Raw genomic sequence first — 14,738 nt, forward strand, 5'->3', positions numbered from 1 at the left:
ATAATTAAGAATATTTTCTGCTCCTTTTGTCGGGAGAGATGGCAAAGAGAGGGTATGTTGAACGACATGCAAGTTAACAATGCAACTTCCATAATAGGTGGAACGAGTCCATATCCCCAGGTCTGTCTATGCTGAGTGACATACTGTGTGTGTGTGTGTGTGTGTGTGTGTGTGTCTGTGCATGTATATATACTATAGCTCTGAAGGTAAGTCTGTGGGGAGTGGAACCATGACAACAGAGCCCATATGCCGATTAACGTCCTACTTGATCATACTACAGCGTCACACAAAAGCATACAAAATAGCAGATCTACAAACTCATAACGCGACGCAAAATTAGTGAAGGTACGTCTGTGTTCTGTGGCCTACTGGCAGTGTACAAAGTTGAGGCGCTGAAGTGTGTGTCTTTTATTTAGATTATCTCCGGACAGTCACAGACAAACCCTCTCGTAGAAGGCAAGAGCCATGCTGTAAAAACCCAGTGACTTACCGTCTGTCCTTTATGAAGGAGTAGTAATGTCCGGCGTGGGCCTGCCCGCTGTGAACTACAACTCCCACCAGCTCGTAGTTCTCAGATATGGTGACCTTCTTCCTCGGGGAGCCTCCCCCGGCGCCGTCGCAGCGGCCCTCGCCTGCCTCTCCGCTGCAGTCCTGGCGGGCCATGCCAGACACGGTGTAGGGCTCCATGTTCAACACCCAGGGGAACTGCAAAGGAAAGAATGTCTTTGTTGTATATTTAACGAGACCAAGAACCATTTGAGTCCATAATAATTATCCATAATGTATAAATTATAGCTAAGAGGCCTTATAGCGAAGGACAGAAAGGCCTTTTCCGGAAGGGGTCGGAAAAAAATTATGGACTTAGATGGTTCTTTGTCTCAACTGCTCATTTGACTCAAAGCAGATTAGAGACAGGTAATTAGGATTAGATATATTGTTAAAATCCAATGTTCGGAACAGTACAGACGGTCATCCAATCTGGGAACCAATTTCCTCTGAATTTGTAGAACAGGATGTTGTCTGTTTGGCCCGCCCTCAGACCTCCACTTCCTGTGGTGCGCCTGTGTTTTCATTCCCACTATCAACAATGTATACACGTTCTGAATGGCCCTGCTGACAGATTCAGTAGCGCAGCTCAGAATCTGTGAGAGGTAAACTGCCATCATACTGCATAATGCCAGAACTCTTAACCCTTATAGTACCCTTATTAGTGCATATGGTTCTGTGTTGGCCCTGTTCTTGTGTGATTATGGCCATGTGTGTGATGCATTTGCCTTGTCGATGGATTATTTATTTTACCACATTATGCTGCTGTAATGCCTCAATTTGATTTCGGGGATTAATAAAGTATATCACATCTCATCGTATATTTATCCATTTTTACCTGAACGTATACTGGACCCTTACGGGTCCATTTAGTTACATTTGTATGTTTTCAGTGACTCTGGATAAATGAACAGTGGGGATTGTAACAGTGCGTGAGCGTGTCCTACCCTGATCTGTTCATCATATTTGATGGAGCGCCCGCTCTCCCAGTCGAAGCCAAAGCGCATGAGGTGGATGCAAAGAACGTTGGGCAGCGACTTAATGCACGTCCTCTTCACAGTGGTCCTCTGCACGCACGCACACACACACACACACACACACACACACACACACACACACACACACACACACAACATAATCATTATCAAACTATGACTTTGCACATACATACACTAAAAGTTAACGAATAATGAAAGAAATATATATATTTATTTTATTGTATTTAAAAAAGTGTTGTGCTTTTATTTTAACAAAAATGTTCAGATGGAGGGTCCGTGGTCAAATATATTTTGGGTGGCGTTGCAGACACTGACCTTCTCTTTGCATTTCTCACAGTAATAGGCATTGCTGCCCTCCAGCACCTCCCCTCTGACAAACTGGTCCAAGGAGATCTCTAGACTCTGGCAGGAAGTCACACCCAGGTTTAAGGCCATGAAGGTTTCCTCACGCTCATACCTGTAGTACAAGGACACAAGAACCACGGTTCAAATGGCAGCCTTGTCCCAAAGAAGTCATCCATGTTTAGCACTCATTTTTTTGGAATTTGAACTGAGGGTTCATCTGGGGCTCACCGGTGAGGACAGTCTTTGCAAATCTTCTGGTCAGAAAATATTCCCTGGAACGTGTTTTTGAAGATTTGTTCCCGGCCAATTTTCTGCAGGGGCAAGAAGTCATTTTAATAAGCACATCATTAACTGATGAAAGGATCTATGTACTTATCTGGTGGAATGAGTAGTTAGTAGACCGTATGAGCGTGACAGAGACTAGAGAGAGAATGTGTGTGTGTGTGTGTGTGTGTGTGTGTGTGTGTGTGTGTGTGTAGACCTGTCACAATAACCTGTAAATGTTTCCATGTTGAAAAATCTTTGAAAATTTCCCGCACCGTGGCGCAATTTTACTTTCTTTTCTAAGAAACAATTATTAAATATGCCAGTAATTTTACATCACGAAGCCGAAAAGGCAAAGAGAGAGAGAGATTACCTTTAGGTGTTCATCTAGCTGGTCTACCAGGCTGGTGAAGAACTCATAAGCATCTTGCTGTTCTCTTACATACAACTCCTTGTTCCACATCTTGAAGATCTGCAACACACAACACCATATTACACCCTGAAACTAAACAAGCACTTCCAGTGGCCAAAAAACCCCCCTAAAATCTAATCTATAAATATATAATAAAAACACACATGTAAATATATTAAATATTTGTTTGTTTTTATAATGTTTAGCAGAATTTCTGTAAAATAATTAACTAGGTTTGTATCATCAAGACATCAACCTAGGATCTCATAATAATATGGCACACAGTCACGCACAGACACAGACACAGACACAGTCACAGACACAGACACAGACACAGTTACGGCACCTTCCAGAAGTTCTCAGGCACGTAGTACTGCAGTTTGCTCTCCATCAGATGACCGAACAGAGACTGCACCTGGCAGAACACGCTCTCCTCCGGCTGCTCTGTGTCGTCCTCGATGGACAGGAACGCCTGTGGGTTTCATACAAAGTAGGGATGGGCATTTTAAGTAATTTCCATATTCCAAGTACAGTATATTATTATTATTATTACTGTATTATTATTATATGTTAATTATTATTATATAAAGGGTAGCCAAGTACTCTTTATGTTGTTGTGTATTCTGTTACCGTCGTTAATTTGACCGAAATACTTCCAAACATCAATCTTTTGCCTGGTCACCGTGTCTGACTAAAATCGCTGAATGTTCTTTTCATGTCAAAACGAACACATTATCTGCATTGTGTGTGTGTGTGTGTGGTGTGTGTGTGTGTGTGTGTGTGTGTGTGTGGTTGTGTGCGTGCGTGTACTGTACCTCAGGCAGGCCAGGCTGCATGTAAAGCTGCTGAAAGACAGCATTCATGTAACACGTGGCTCCACCATTCTTCAAGCCGACGAACCCTGAGACTGACCGGCTATCCACTGGGGGAAGGTACTGGAGATGAGTGAGAGACTGACAGTTAGGCCCACATCAAGACATCATGGATCCAAAGGTTTGTACCCCAAAATGTTACTGGTGATGAAATCACAGTAAATCTGTCCTTTTTTAACAATACTCATTTAGGGGCCGTTTGTACAGAAATGAGTGGAAAGGCACTTGTGAGTGAAGAGTAGCCAGAATCTGGGTAATATGGTCACTCTTGCGGGATCCAGTTAAGAGACATGTTGCAGCATTCTGGACCAGCATAAAGTGCATTTCAGTAGTCCAAATGGGTTTCTGTCAAACTCCATATTAAACGGCTAAATAAATAATCCTAGAATGTTTACGTCAAACTCCTTGCTGAGTGACGGGTCACACTGGTGGTGCATGCTGATCAGCTCTCTGGTGATGATCTGCAGGTTGGAAAGAGAGCTATCAGCCAACATCACCAGAACCTCGTAGGCTGCCAGCCTGCTGCTGGCCGTGCTGCACCTGGAGGGAGGGAGAGAGAGAGAGAGAGAGAGAGAGAGAGAGAGAGAGAGAGAGAGAGTGAATATTATTGACCATCAAGTGAGGATTTATCAAAATTATAATTTCTAGGAATCTCTGTATGTCTGTCTGCCTGCCTCTCCCTCCTTTGAATATCTCAAGAACCGTTCATCATCATTCATCAATGTCAGATTGACTGTTCATCTGACATTTGCTGGGTGTATTAACAAGGACCCAAGGGAGTTGAGTGCCGAAGGCGAGGTTGATCAGATGAAGAGTTCTCAAGATAGCAAAAGCAGCCATATTGAGGTTCTTGACAAGAATGGTGCAAGCAGCACTTCTGGCGGCCAAGCATTCGTCACCCATTCTGGACAGACACGTCCCTAAAGGGCACCACACAAGTATATTCAATGAACAATTTGTTACTCTGTTGAAGTTATTCTTTTGTACATGTCGGCATGTTATGATCCACAGATTGTGAAACACTGCTGTAAAGCAAACCAAAAACTTTAAATACAAACTATAGAAACATTTGTTTAAACTGTTTCATAACGAGCTCAAAGGCAAGAGATAAAAATGACAAATAAATAAAGTAATTATATTATGTCCTACTTGGGGTGGAAGTCATAATTGGGAGCCGGGGTGAGCGTAGCGTTTTGATTGTTGAGGATGATGCGCGAGGCTCGAAACAGGAAGTCGTCCAACAGCTGCTGAATTAGAGATGCACCTGGACAAATAAATACACAAGGTCACACTTCACATTTCATCCTATCATATCACTACAGACTCAACCGCGACGAAAATAGCCAATCCACAAGCATAGATCGATTGTGAGTAGATTAACTATTTTGGTTGTGCAACACTGTTTTACAATGCGATATAAATTAAATATAACTGGAGCTCACAGATCTTCTTAGAATTAGGTGGTGCATCAACTTTACTGCACCCAGTAAAGTCGATGTGTTGCTGTGCTCCAGTTCTCTATTGTTTCTATTCTGAGAACACAGGCTTTCATAGTTAAAATGGGTGAAAGTGCACTTACTCGATCCCCTTCAAAAATTTAAGAACCACTGGCCTAAAAAAAACCTAACCTCTAAACCAGGCCCAGCTGAGGCAAAGCCCATGGGAAAACAGAGAGAGAGTGGCTCACAACACTCACCCAGGTGTCCCTTCTCGTTGCCACAGAGTGACAGCAGAGTCTTGATGAGCCGGAGGTGTCCTGCCTGCAGGATGTTGTCGGCCTCGGTGGTCTCCATCTCAGAGCTCCAGCTGGGCTCAAAGTTGTCCAGCCAGGAGATCTCGTCCTCCAGCATGGTGGCCGAGCTCACATTCATCACCTCCATCTCTGAAGCTGGGGAGAAGATGGTAGACAGTTGGGTTCATTTATACACCAAGGTACACAAATCCTACAAAATAATGGTCTCCTAAGTGGGCGCCGGTAGATCTCGTGGAAGTCCTATGTTTACTGGTGTTATAGAGAAAGGTCGATGACAAAATAACTTTTCACCCGATTTGTTTATCTGACAAAAGCCATTTCAGTATGAAACATTTTGGAAGATCGTGTGGCTTGTGACGACTGGCCCCAATATTAAGTCCGGTGACCATGGGGCTAAACAATGGCTCAGAAGCTACAGTGTTCATGTTCAGTCTTCCATTGGAAATAACAGACTCCAACCTGCGTCTGAAATGCTGACCTCTAATGGAGGAAAAGTGAAAATGCAATTCTTTTAAAACAAGACTACCTAGGGACAGTGGTTTTCATTTGTAATCCTGGGGATTCACAGAACAAGTAGTCTTTAATAGAGTACCATAGTACTCCTGACAGCACTGCTATCCCTGGGTCACAAGTTTTTGATTGAATATTCCATAGGGAAATCTTATATTGCATCATAGAAGAACTGGTATATCATGTCATTTATGATACACTAGATAAAGTCTTATATAAACTCTTTGGATAAATGAGTACTTTTTCACAGTGAGTCAGTTGATGCTTCATATCCATGAGAAAAATCGTCCCACTTATTTGTTTATTTTTGGAATGACTACTATGAGAGTTTCAATGGTGAAAATAACTCGACTATCCTGTATAATACGGTAGTCTCACGTGGCCAGACTGTTGCCTCCCACAATTTTCAAATGCATTCGTCATACAGTCTGGAGCACGGAAGCTCTGACCATGACTAAAATATAAAGCTGATTTGAAGCCTAGGGAAAAAAAATAAAAAAAATAATCGTGAACGTAAATCCCAGTGGCCTGACTCTGTTTTTGGGAGGTGTAGTTACAGACTCTACAGCATCCAGAGATTGTCATTATTATTAGACAACCTCGCTTAGTCAGACAACTATTCCACCATGGTGATAAGAATAACAGAATATAGAATAAAAAAACAGCAGTAGTCTGGACAATTGATTCAGTGACAAAGGTGACTGGAGGTGTCCAAACATACTTGTTAGGTCATCTAGGAGCTGGCACCTAAGGTCGAAATACTCTGTGCACTGAGACAGCAACCTGTGGAGAGAACACAACCGCCGTCAGAATATGGGTTTCGTCAAAGCAAACATAAATGTGTTTCTTCTGTACGTGTTTGGTTCTAACAGTACCTCTGGTTGACTCCTCTCATGACGGACGTAGGGCTCCAGAGCGGCAGCTGAGCCGTGAGGATGACCGACAGCAGGAAGAGGTTGGGTTTCTGGAGGTCGGGGAAACCCGACGTGTCCGACTGACTCAGGGTATACAGTTGGTCGCAGGCCACGCGGCGGATCTGAACGCAACAACACACAGTGTTCAATGACTTAAACCAGCCTTTCTCAACCTCGTGGCCTGTTAGGATATTGCAAGTGGGCCCCAAAATAAATAATTGGCAAGATTTAAATAATTAGTAAAGAAAATGAATGGGAACTTGAAGTATGTTAATTCCATTGATCCGAGCCTGAACACAATCAATTGATTTATCATTTAAAATAAACATGCTTTGAAGATGTACAGTATGTGGCCCACCCATCTGACCACTTAACAGAAAAATAAATCCCCTCATTGTTCTCTTCACTTATTATACTCTCATCTCTCGCATTGTGTGTATACATCAACTTAAAGGTGGAGTCATTAATGTGTTGGGAACGCGCCTGAGCCGGGATGCAACCGTGCAAAAGTACAATCTAAACCAGAAAGATATATTGCTGGTGTCGGTACGGGTGGGAACATTGTAAGTCCAAAATGACTGAGAATAATGCCGGATTGCCGGTTGGCTCACAACGCCTCGCGATGCAAGATGTTTGTAGAGCTTGTAGATCTGCTATTTTCACAACCTTTGTGATGAAACTTTTGTGATGAGGTTTCTGCCCAACAGCCATGATATGCTGCTGGTTTTTATATTATGTTTAGACAGTAAAGCACATCAACACTGACCTCTCCACTAGGCGATCCTTATGTTTAGAAAGTAAAGCACATCAACACTGACCTCTCCACTAGGCGATCCTTATGTTTAGAAAGTAAAGCACATCAACACTGACCTCTCCACTAGGCGATCCTTATGTTTAGACAGTAAAGCACATCAACACTGACCTCTCCACTAGGCGATCCTTATGTTTAGACAGTAAAGCACATCAACAATGACCTCTCCACTAGGCGATCCTTATGTTTAGACAGTAAAGCACATCAACACTGACCTCTCCACTAGGCGATCCCAGCAGAATATCGATGATGAAGTCACGGACAGAGGGCAAGTTGTAAAAGGAAGCTGGACAGAAGAGCAGAGAGAATGCACTGTTACTATTCTGTCTGATCCTGAGACTTAGTGGACTGCTGTCTCCCAGGGGTCCAACACTTCAACTCCAAATCTATTCCCTTTGATGTAGTGGAGTAGCAGTAAAACTATTGGAAAATGAAGTACTCTAGTAAGAAACAAAATCCCACCTGTGTGAACTGGGCGGTGCAACTATACTTTTATTGTGAGAGTTACTGTACTGTACAGTAGTTTTATTGTTGTTATAGTTGTGGTGCTCAGTGTGAGTGGTCCTTTGGGCTGCTCAACAGTGCCACTTTAGGTCAACCAGTGGTATTGCAGCTGTTCGTACCCCGAATGGACACACGCTGCCAGTCATTGGAGCGGTGTGCACAGCTAAAACAAGAATTGATGACATCAATTAATTACCAGCTTCTGCAATATATCCCATGGCTAAGGGGTTGGCTAGAGGCAAAAAGTGTGTAGTTGCCTAGAGACGAGGCAGCCAATCAGGACGATAGGTCAGTACAGCGATAGGTCAGTACAGCCAATGAGAAACATGGGTCTCAACTACAGCAAGTGGGCGTGAAAGCACCGCAGAGAGAACAATGACCAGCTGTAACTGGTAAATGATAAATAAATAAATAAAAACCTCATTGTACTCTTGAGTCCAGTAACTTGAGTAAATGCACTTAGTTGCTTACAGAGTTGTTGACAGCGGAGCTGCAGGCACGTGACCAGCAGCGACAGAGCCTCACGGGCGATGATGGCGTCTTTGATGGAGACACTCTGCTGCCGGACACATATCCCAGCATGCAATGCTGTGGGCGTGGCCTCGCCGTCGCTGCTGGAGCTGCAGTTGCTTCCTGTTGTTGGATGACAGAGACGCATAGAACTGTTATTATTGATGCCGTTAGGGTTGTCACAATCATGATTTTTGTTTTGTTTTTTAATATATTTTTATTGGGTTTTTTACATTTCTTTCCCCCTCCCATGTATGGTCCTTGTTCATGTGAGCATATACATTTGATGGTACAGTACATACGTCTCATTTACCTCCCGTCCACCCACTATGCCCACCCACTCTTCATTTACCTCCCGTCCACCCACTATGCCCACCCACTCTTCATTTACCTCCCGTCCACCCACTATGCCCACCCACTCTTCATTTACCTCCCGTCCACCCACTATGCCCACCCACTCTTCATTTACCTCCCGTCCACCCACTATGCCCACCCACTCTTCATTTACCTCCCTTCCACCCACTATGCCCACCCACTCTTCATTTACCTCCCTTCCACCCACTATGCCCACCCACTCTTCATTTACCTCCCGTCCACCCACTATGCCCACCCACTCTTCATTTACCTCCCTTCCACCCACTATGCCCACCCACTCTTCATTTACCTCCCGTCCACCCACTATGCCCACCCACTCTTCCCCATGCAGAGACAATACAGCTGGAAAAGGGGAAGATTACAAAAAATACAGAAAAAGAAAAAAAAGAAGTAAATAAATAAATAAAATCATGATCATGACATTTTAATGACCATTAGTTGTCATACAAATAATTGCGATGAACGATTTAATTGTGTTTTTCCATTGAACATAAATATATATATAAAAAAGTCCACGGACAAGACCAAGTCTTTGCCACAGACACATTTGTCCGTGAATGGACTTATTGACGACCCCTTGTCGCAGCAGTGGAATCCACTGCAACGCCACTAGGGATGTATGTGCCTAAAAATGCACCAAGCATTAGCGTTAATAATTGCATCCAGCACAAAAGCAGTGTGTATACTCTCACCAGTGCTGCTGACTCTGGTGCGAACCCCCTGGGCCTGGGGCTGAAGTGAGCTGCTCTCTCTGATTGGCTGAGGGCTTCCCACCAGATCCAGTCTCCCCGCGGCAGCGGCCCAGGTCAAACGCATGAAACAGGCCACAGTGGAGGTGAAGTCACCCACCTCCATAGTCTAGGAAAGAGAGAGAGAGACAGAGACAGAGACAGAGAGAGAGAGAGAGAGAGAGAGAGAGAGAGAGAGAGAGAGACTGTACTGAACCTCATATCGTCTCTGTCGGGTGGAAACCTCAAACAGTTACTTTTCAGAATTCAAATTCAAAGGTTGCAAAAAGCAGCAGATCTGCTGCTTTTGTGTGACACTAGTATGACAAAGTAGGGAATTAATTTACGGACAACAGTGGGATTCTACTTTGTACAAGTTAACTATGAAGGACAAGCACAGACAATGGTTCACTGTTGAAGCAGATCTGTAGTAATGGTGTATGTGTGTGTGTGTGTGTGTGTGTGTGTGTGTTCTTTTTAGGAATTTAAATCGTACCCTTGACATCTCAACCAGATCAGTGCTGCACACAACAATCTGCTTCAAAAACATCCCTATGTGTTCAAGTTCCATGTGCTTCAAAACCAGTACCTGGATAGCAACGCGAGCAGCGGGGATGATCTCCTCCACCCTAATGGAGGTGCGTTCCGACAGGGACATCTGTCTGTAGGACGACTTCTCCGGCGTCCCGCAGAGGGACAGCTGCCGACCGGCGCGCCCGGCGTTGCGGAACGGACGCGAGGACAACGTATCGCCGTCCCTGATGACGTCGTCATCCAACATGGCCGGCATGCTCTGGCCGACCAGGAGGAACCTATGACACGCCAGCGGACAAAGCACGTGTTTTAGACGGTGCTCAGTGTGCCCTGTGTCGACACCATTAAATAGAACTGCGGGACATTAGAGTAGCCAGCGTCTACAGAAGAGCATCATGCACGAATGAACAGTTTAAGAAAGCACGACCAGATGCTAGGCTCATGCAATTGACTACTAGTTTCAGTTACAGATGGGTCTATGTTCAATAACAAATAATTATTCCCGTTGACACCTTTTAAATCTGTCCTATTTTAGTCGTTTTAACCTGTGCCTTTTGTACTGTGTTTTTTTACTAACCTTATGAGCCATGTGATACATGAATGTCCCTATGGGATAAATAAAGTAACTAATAGCTATCCAGTAAATGTCTATAGAGTCTACTTAGAAAAGGAATTATTTAAGGAATAAATGTTTTGTAACAGAAAATGCACAATCAAATCACCCAAATAATGGATTAAAAATCTTCTTACCTGGCCAGTTGAAGACAGATGGAGTAGACTCCTTGTCTGGTCTCATAGTCCACTTCTGAGGGGATGGAATCTCTCTGCATGACATTAACCACCAGACTGCAGAGAACAGAGAAGATTAAGGACAACATAAAGACGGATAGCAGAGCTAGCGCCGCTCTCATGCATGTCACCCCTTCCCTAGTGCCATTTACCTGAGGCCTCCTGCTTTTAGGAAGTTCTCACAGAAAGACTTGACGCTGGTTTTGGCCATCTCATCGTCGGTTGTGGGCATCAGCTTGGAGCTCAATACCTGAGAGAGAGAGAGAGAGAGAGAGAGAGAGAGAGAGACACACACAGGAAGGAGGTGGGAGAGAGTGATGAAAAACAGACGACAATGGGACGATGGGAGGAAGTGGGGGTAGAAGATGATAGGAGCGGAAGAATGAACTCAAATAGTACAGTACATGAATAATTGAGAAGTGTGAATACTGGAGAAGCGTGCGTGCGTGCATGCGTGTGTGTCTGTATGTGTGTCTGTGTGCGTGTCTGTGTGTGCGTGTGTGTGTGTGTGTGTGTGTGTGTGTCTGTGTGTTTACCTCCAGGTTGTAAAGCACTCTGAAGGTAGACATGCCCGGGGCTGAGGACCTGAACAGGGACTCCAGGATGGAGGCGGCGCTGGGCTGGTGCTGCTGCTTGGAGGACATAGATGGAGAGCGAGAGCCAGAGCCCTGACCCAGGGTGAACAACGTCTTCTACAGGACGAGAGAGAGAGACATTATGATCTGGTACCACCCAAATCTAAGGGAAATTCTACTCCTCCTGACACCATCCATTGAAGATGGTGGTTTCTTTCTAAATTGTCCTGAAAAATCTATCAGGGAAACGACAAGGGAAGGGAAGGTAAATGTAATTTCACACCGAAAGGAGGTGTCATTCACCACTGTCGTTATTTTTCTCCTTTTTATACATAATACAAAAAATGGGCAGGAGGCCATCTCCCGTTTCTGTAGTGTGAGGCAACCTGATGTACTGTACAAGTACAGTACAACCCCTGGACAAGGACTTTTAGCCTTAATGCCTGTCCTGACTGTACCACGTGCCACGTTTACCTTTCTGATCACAGAGCCAATACAGACAGACGTACCTGGTGGCTCCACACGCTGGACTCTTTGGGGACAAAGTTGTCCAGAGCGTCCTGCACCTCAGGATCTGTAGGAATCAACAGCAGCAGCTTCCGCACACGCAGAGTAATCCTGGAGGGCATGAATGAACACATTTGTATTCAATTATATTATACAAATATTTCCCACCGCCTCAGAGGGGGGGAGGGGGGTTAGTATTAGTCACTGCATGTAATCCTAAAGGCTGGGGCTGTTAGCGGGGAGTCCTCCTGGTGGGGGCTCCTCACTGGCAGGAGAATTCAGTAGGATTTAACAGCAGTGACAACACACAGAAATGTGTGTGGAGAGATAGGAGGCTTGCCAGACTGTGACGCAAAGTAAGAAAAAAATAAAAGAATAACACAGAACGTAGCAATCAGACTATCCCAGGCTAGAAATAATTGGCAAAACGAATATGATGGGTAAAATTGTGATACACCTCGCCCAACCAATTTTCCGACACTAGGACAGTCATGTGAGTTATTTATTAACGACATACAACATTGGGTCAATCTTCAAAGGTTAGTGAAAAACACCTACAGTCAAGGGTGGATTAAGATTAATTAATTACGCAGTCAAAGTGTTAAGATACAGCATAGCAGAAAATATTCGAGCTCAGTTTTACAAACGTTCCGTTTTATTTTGTCTCACCTTGATTCATCGAGGTTGGCCAGCTGGTAAAGCATTTCAAATACATTGCACACCAAGGCCATCACCACACCGGGCAGGGACTTCTCCTGTATACAAAACACAAGGTCAGCAGGGGCCAAGCAGCACATGATCAGCTCCTTCAGATCAGTCGCTTTCAAACTTTTTTGTGTGCCCAAGGTACAGTACACCAATGGCCAAGTCAAAAGAAATCTCACCTGTATTCATAGTGAAAATAGCCGATCTACAAGATTACAATGTACAATTATTATAGGTAGTAAATATATAATGTACTTTGTCTGTGGCGGCCAAATGCAAATCAATTTGGGGGGTCCTTACTCCTTGACATGAAAAGATTTGGCAAGAACCACTGTACCAAAATTAAATAGTAAACCACTGGTTCGCAAAGTGGGGTCCACCGACTCTCAGGATTCCTTGATTGGGTTCTAAATTGACCCTTAAAGTGTGTAACTGTGTGTGTAATTCTCTACCTGTATATAAATCGACCCGTATACCTGTAACTGACAGTGTACAAATTGAACTAAATACTCAGGATACCTTGAGGGGTATGTACAAATGCACTCCGAATGGTCCATTTGGTTACAATTGCACACCGTCAGGTCCTTGAAATGTAAAAAGAAAAGTTTGATAAACACTGCACTAAGAATGTCTAAATATAGTAGACAGTACGTTTGGGTTAACCTGTTCCAGTGCGTAGGCGGAGTTGAAGACAGCGGAGCTGGAGCTGCTGGAGGCGGAGGCTGAGGATTCGGAGCTGCCGGAGGGGGTCCCTGTGCCGGAGCTCTTCACCGTCAGGCTCTGCTCGTCACTGAAGCCCAGCTGAGAGAGCAGCTTCTGGTCTCGATTCATTGTCAGCTACACGTCCACCATGACGCATGGAATAAACACACATTAAAGCTACATACAATCTCCCGACTGGAAAGAATTTGTATGCATGGCCAAGTCCAATCATGCGATTTGTGAGACAGAGTGAAAGCCCCATCACCCCCCCCACACACACACACACACACACACACACACACACACACACACACAGTTTCATAAACAAATAACATGAATTGTACAATGATGAAATAGTAATATTCCAGCTGTTCTTCACACTGCCGACTAGGTGAATAAATCATAGTGAGGCTTTATTCTTTGCTTTTATGAAATATCAACGTTCAGAAAGGTTTTATGAAAGATTATTCTGAACGTTGCTAGTTTGACCACTTCAAATGCTCTAATCCAGTGGTAACCAACCTTTTCAAGCCCAAGAGCCCATTTTATTCCCAATTGTAAGCCAAGATCTACCACTAAAACGTGTTAGAAAAAACACTTGTTTTGTTGCTATTTCTGACAGGCTCAATGCATGTGCACACATCCACACAAAGACTAAAGCTTAAATTAGAATAAATACTTATAGTAAGTTATATTATCAATGTCAAATAATATTAAGACAAATTAGAAATAATTAGTATTAGAAATATTTTGTTTCTCATTTCAATGAATATTCACATTGGCAGATGTTCAAATGACATAGGCATAACATGACCATATATATTTGCACAGATATGGTGACATACTCTCAGGGTCAGCCCACCTTTAATGAGACTGCTGTGACTGCACTTTATCTGCAAGCGTTTTGAAATCTGGTTCATATTTAGTGATTGCCAGTCTGAGGGTGTCATTAAGATGTGAGTCAGTCATACGAGTTCTAAACTTGGATTTTATTATTTTCATTTGTGAAAAGGCCATTTCACATAAGTACGTGGAACCAAAGTATAGGCATGCAGCTTCAGTGCACACGACACAATCAGGGGATACTTCTCTGCTCACAAGAGACCAAAATTCCTTCTCTTTAGCTCTGACCTGCAGGTGACAGTCACTTACTAATCCAATAATCTCCATTTAAATATCTGAAGTTAATGCAAACACATCCTGCATTTTATCGGACAGCAGTTCAATGACAGTAGGCTCAGTAAAGAGGAAAGGGTTTGATACAAAAGCAGCTACTTAATTGACTCATGCGTTGTACTTCAACAGGTTTTCATATTTCATATTTATCATATTTTTTGCTCTATGTGTGCGTGTGTACAGAAATCAAACTGTAGCATTGATTATT

The 14,738-nt window shown here is 43.7% G+C and overlaps 1 protein-coding gene across 10 annotated transcripts in view; it reads right to left on the bottom strand.

The window, feature by feature from the left end:
* usp24 (ubiquitin specific peptidase 24) overlaps window positions 1-14,738 on the bottom strand; it is a 70,650-nt gene that overhangs the window by 17,413 nt on the left and 38,499 nt on the right. For 6 of the 10 annotated variants that reach the window (XM_080770995.1, XM_080770992.1, XM_080770994.1 and 3 more), the window contains 22 exons: window positions 13,304-13,489; window positions 12,617-12,702; window positions 11,950-12,058; window positions 11,402-11,557; window positions 11,018-11,115; window positions 10,827-10,922; window positions 10,132-10,354; window positions 9,507-9,672; window positions 8,401-8,562; window positions 7,641-7,711; window positions 6,576-6,736; window positions 6,422-6,483; window positions 5,134-5,325; window positions 4,587-4,701; window positions 3,833-3,977; window positions 3,381-3,500; window positions 2,912-3,037; window positions 2,527-2,625; window positions 2,118-2,200; window positions 1,860-2,001; window positions 1,494-1,613; window positions 491-705 (listed from right to left, as the gene is read on the bottom strand). In XM_080770995.1, the coding sequence (XP_080627121.1) occupies window positions 491-705; window positions 1,494-1,613; window positions 1,860-2,001; window positions 2,118-2,200; window positions 2,527-2,625; window positions 2,912-3,037; window positions 3,381-3,500; window positions 3,833-3,977; window positions 4,587-4,701; window positions 5,134-5,325; window positions 6,422-6,483; window positions 6,576-6,736; window positions 7,641-7,711; window positions 8,401-8,562; window positions 9,507-9,672; window positions 10,132-10,354; window positions 10,827-10,922; window positions 11,018-11,115; window positions 11,402-11,557; window positions 11,950-12,058; window positions 12,617-12,702; window positions 13,304-13,489 (2,933 nt within the window). The remainder of the gene's footprint in view (window positions 1-490; window positions 706-1,493; window positions 1,614-1,859; window positions 2,002-2,117; window positions 2,201-2,526; window positions 2,626-2,911; window positions 3,038-3,380; window positions 3,501-3,832; window positions 3,978-4,586; window positions 4,702-5,133; window positions 5,326-6,421; window positions 6,484-6,575; window positions 6,737-7,640; window positions 7,712-8,400; window positions 8,563-9,506; window positions 9,673-10,131; window positions 10,355-10,826; window positions 10,923-11,017; window positions 11,116-11,401; window positions 11,558-11,949; window positions 12,059-12,616; window positions 12,703-13,303; window positions 13,490-14,738) is intronic. The other 4 variants (XM_080770996.1, XM_080770993.1, XM_080770991.1 and 1 more) reach the window with 1 other exon arrangement.

This window comes from Protomyctophum bolini (assembly GCF_963924005.1).
Source record: "Protomyctophum bolini genome assembly, chromosome: 8".
NCBI lineage: Eukaryota > Metazoa > Chordata > Actinopteri > Myctophiformes > Myctophidae > Protomyctophum > Protomyctophum bolini.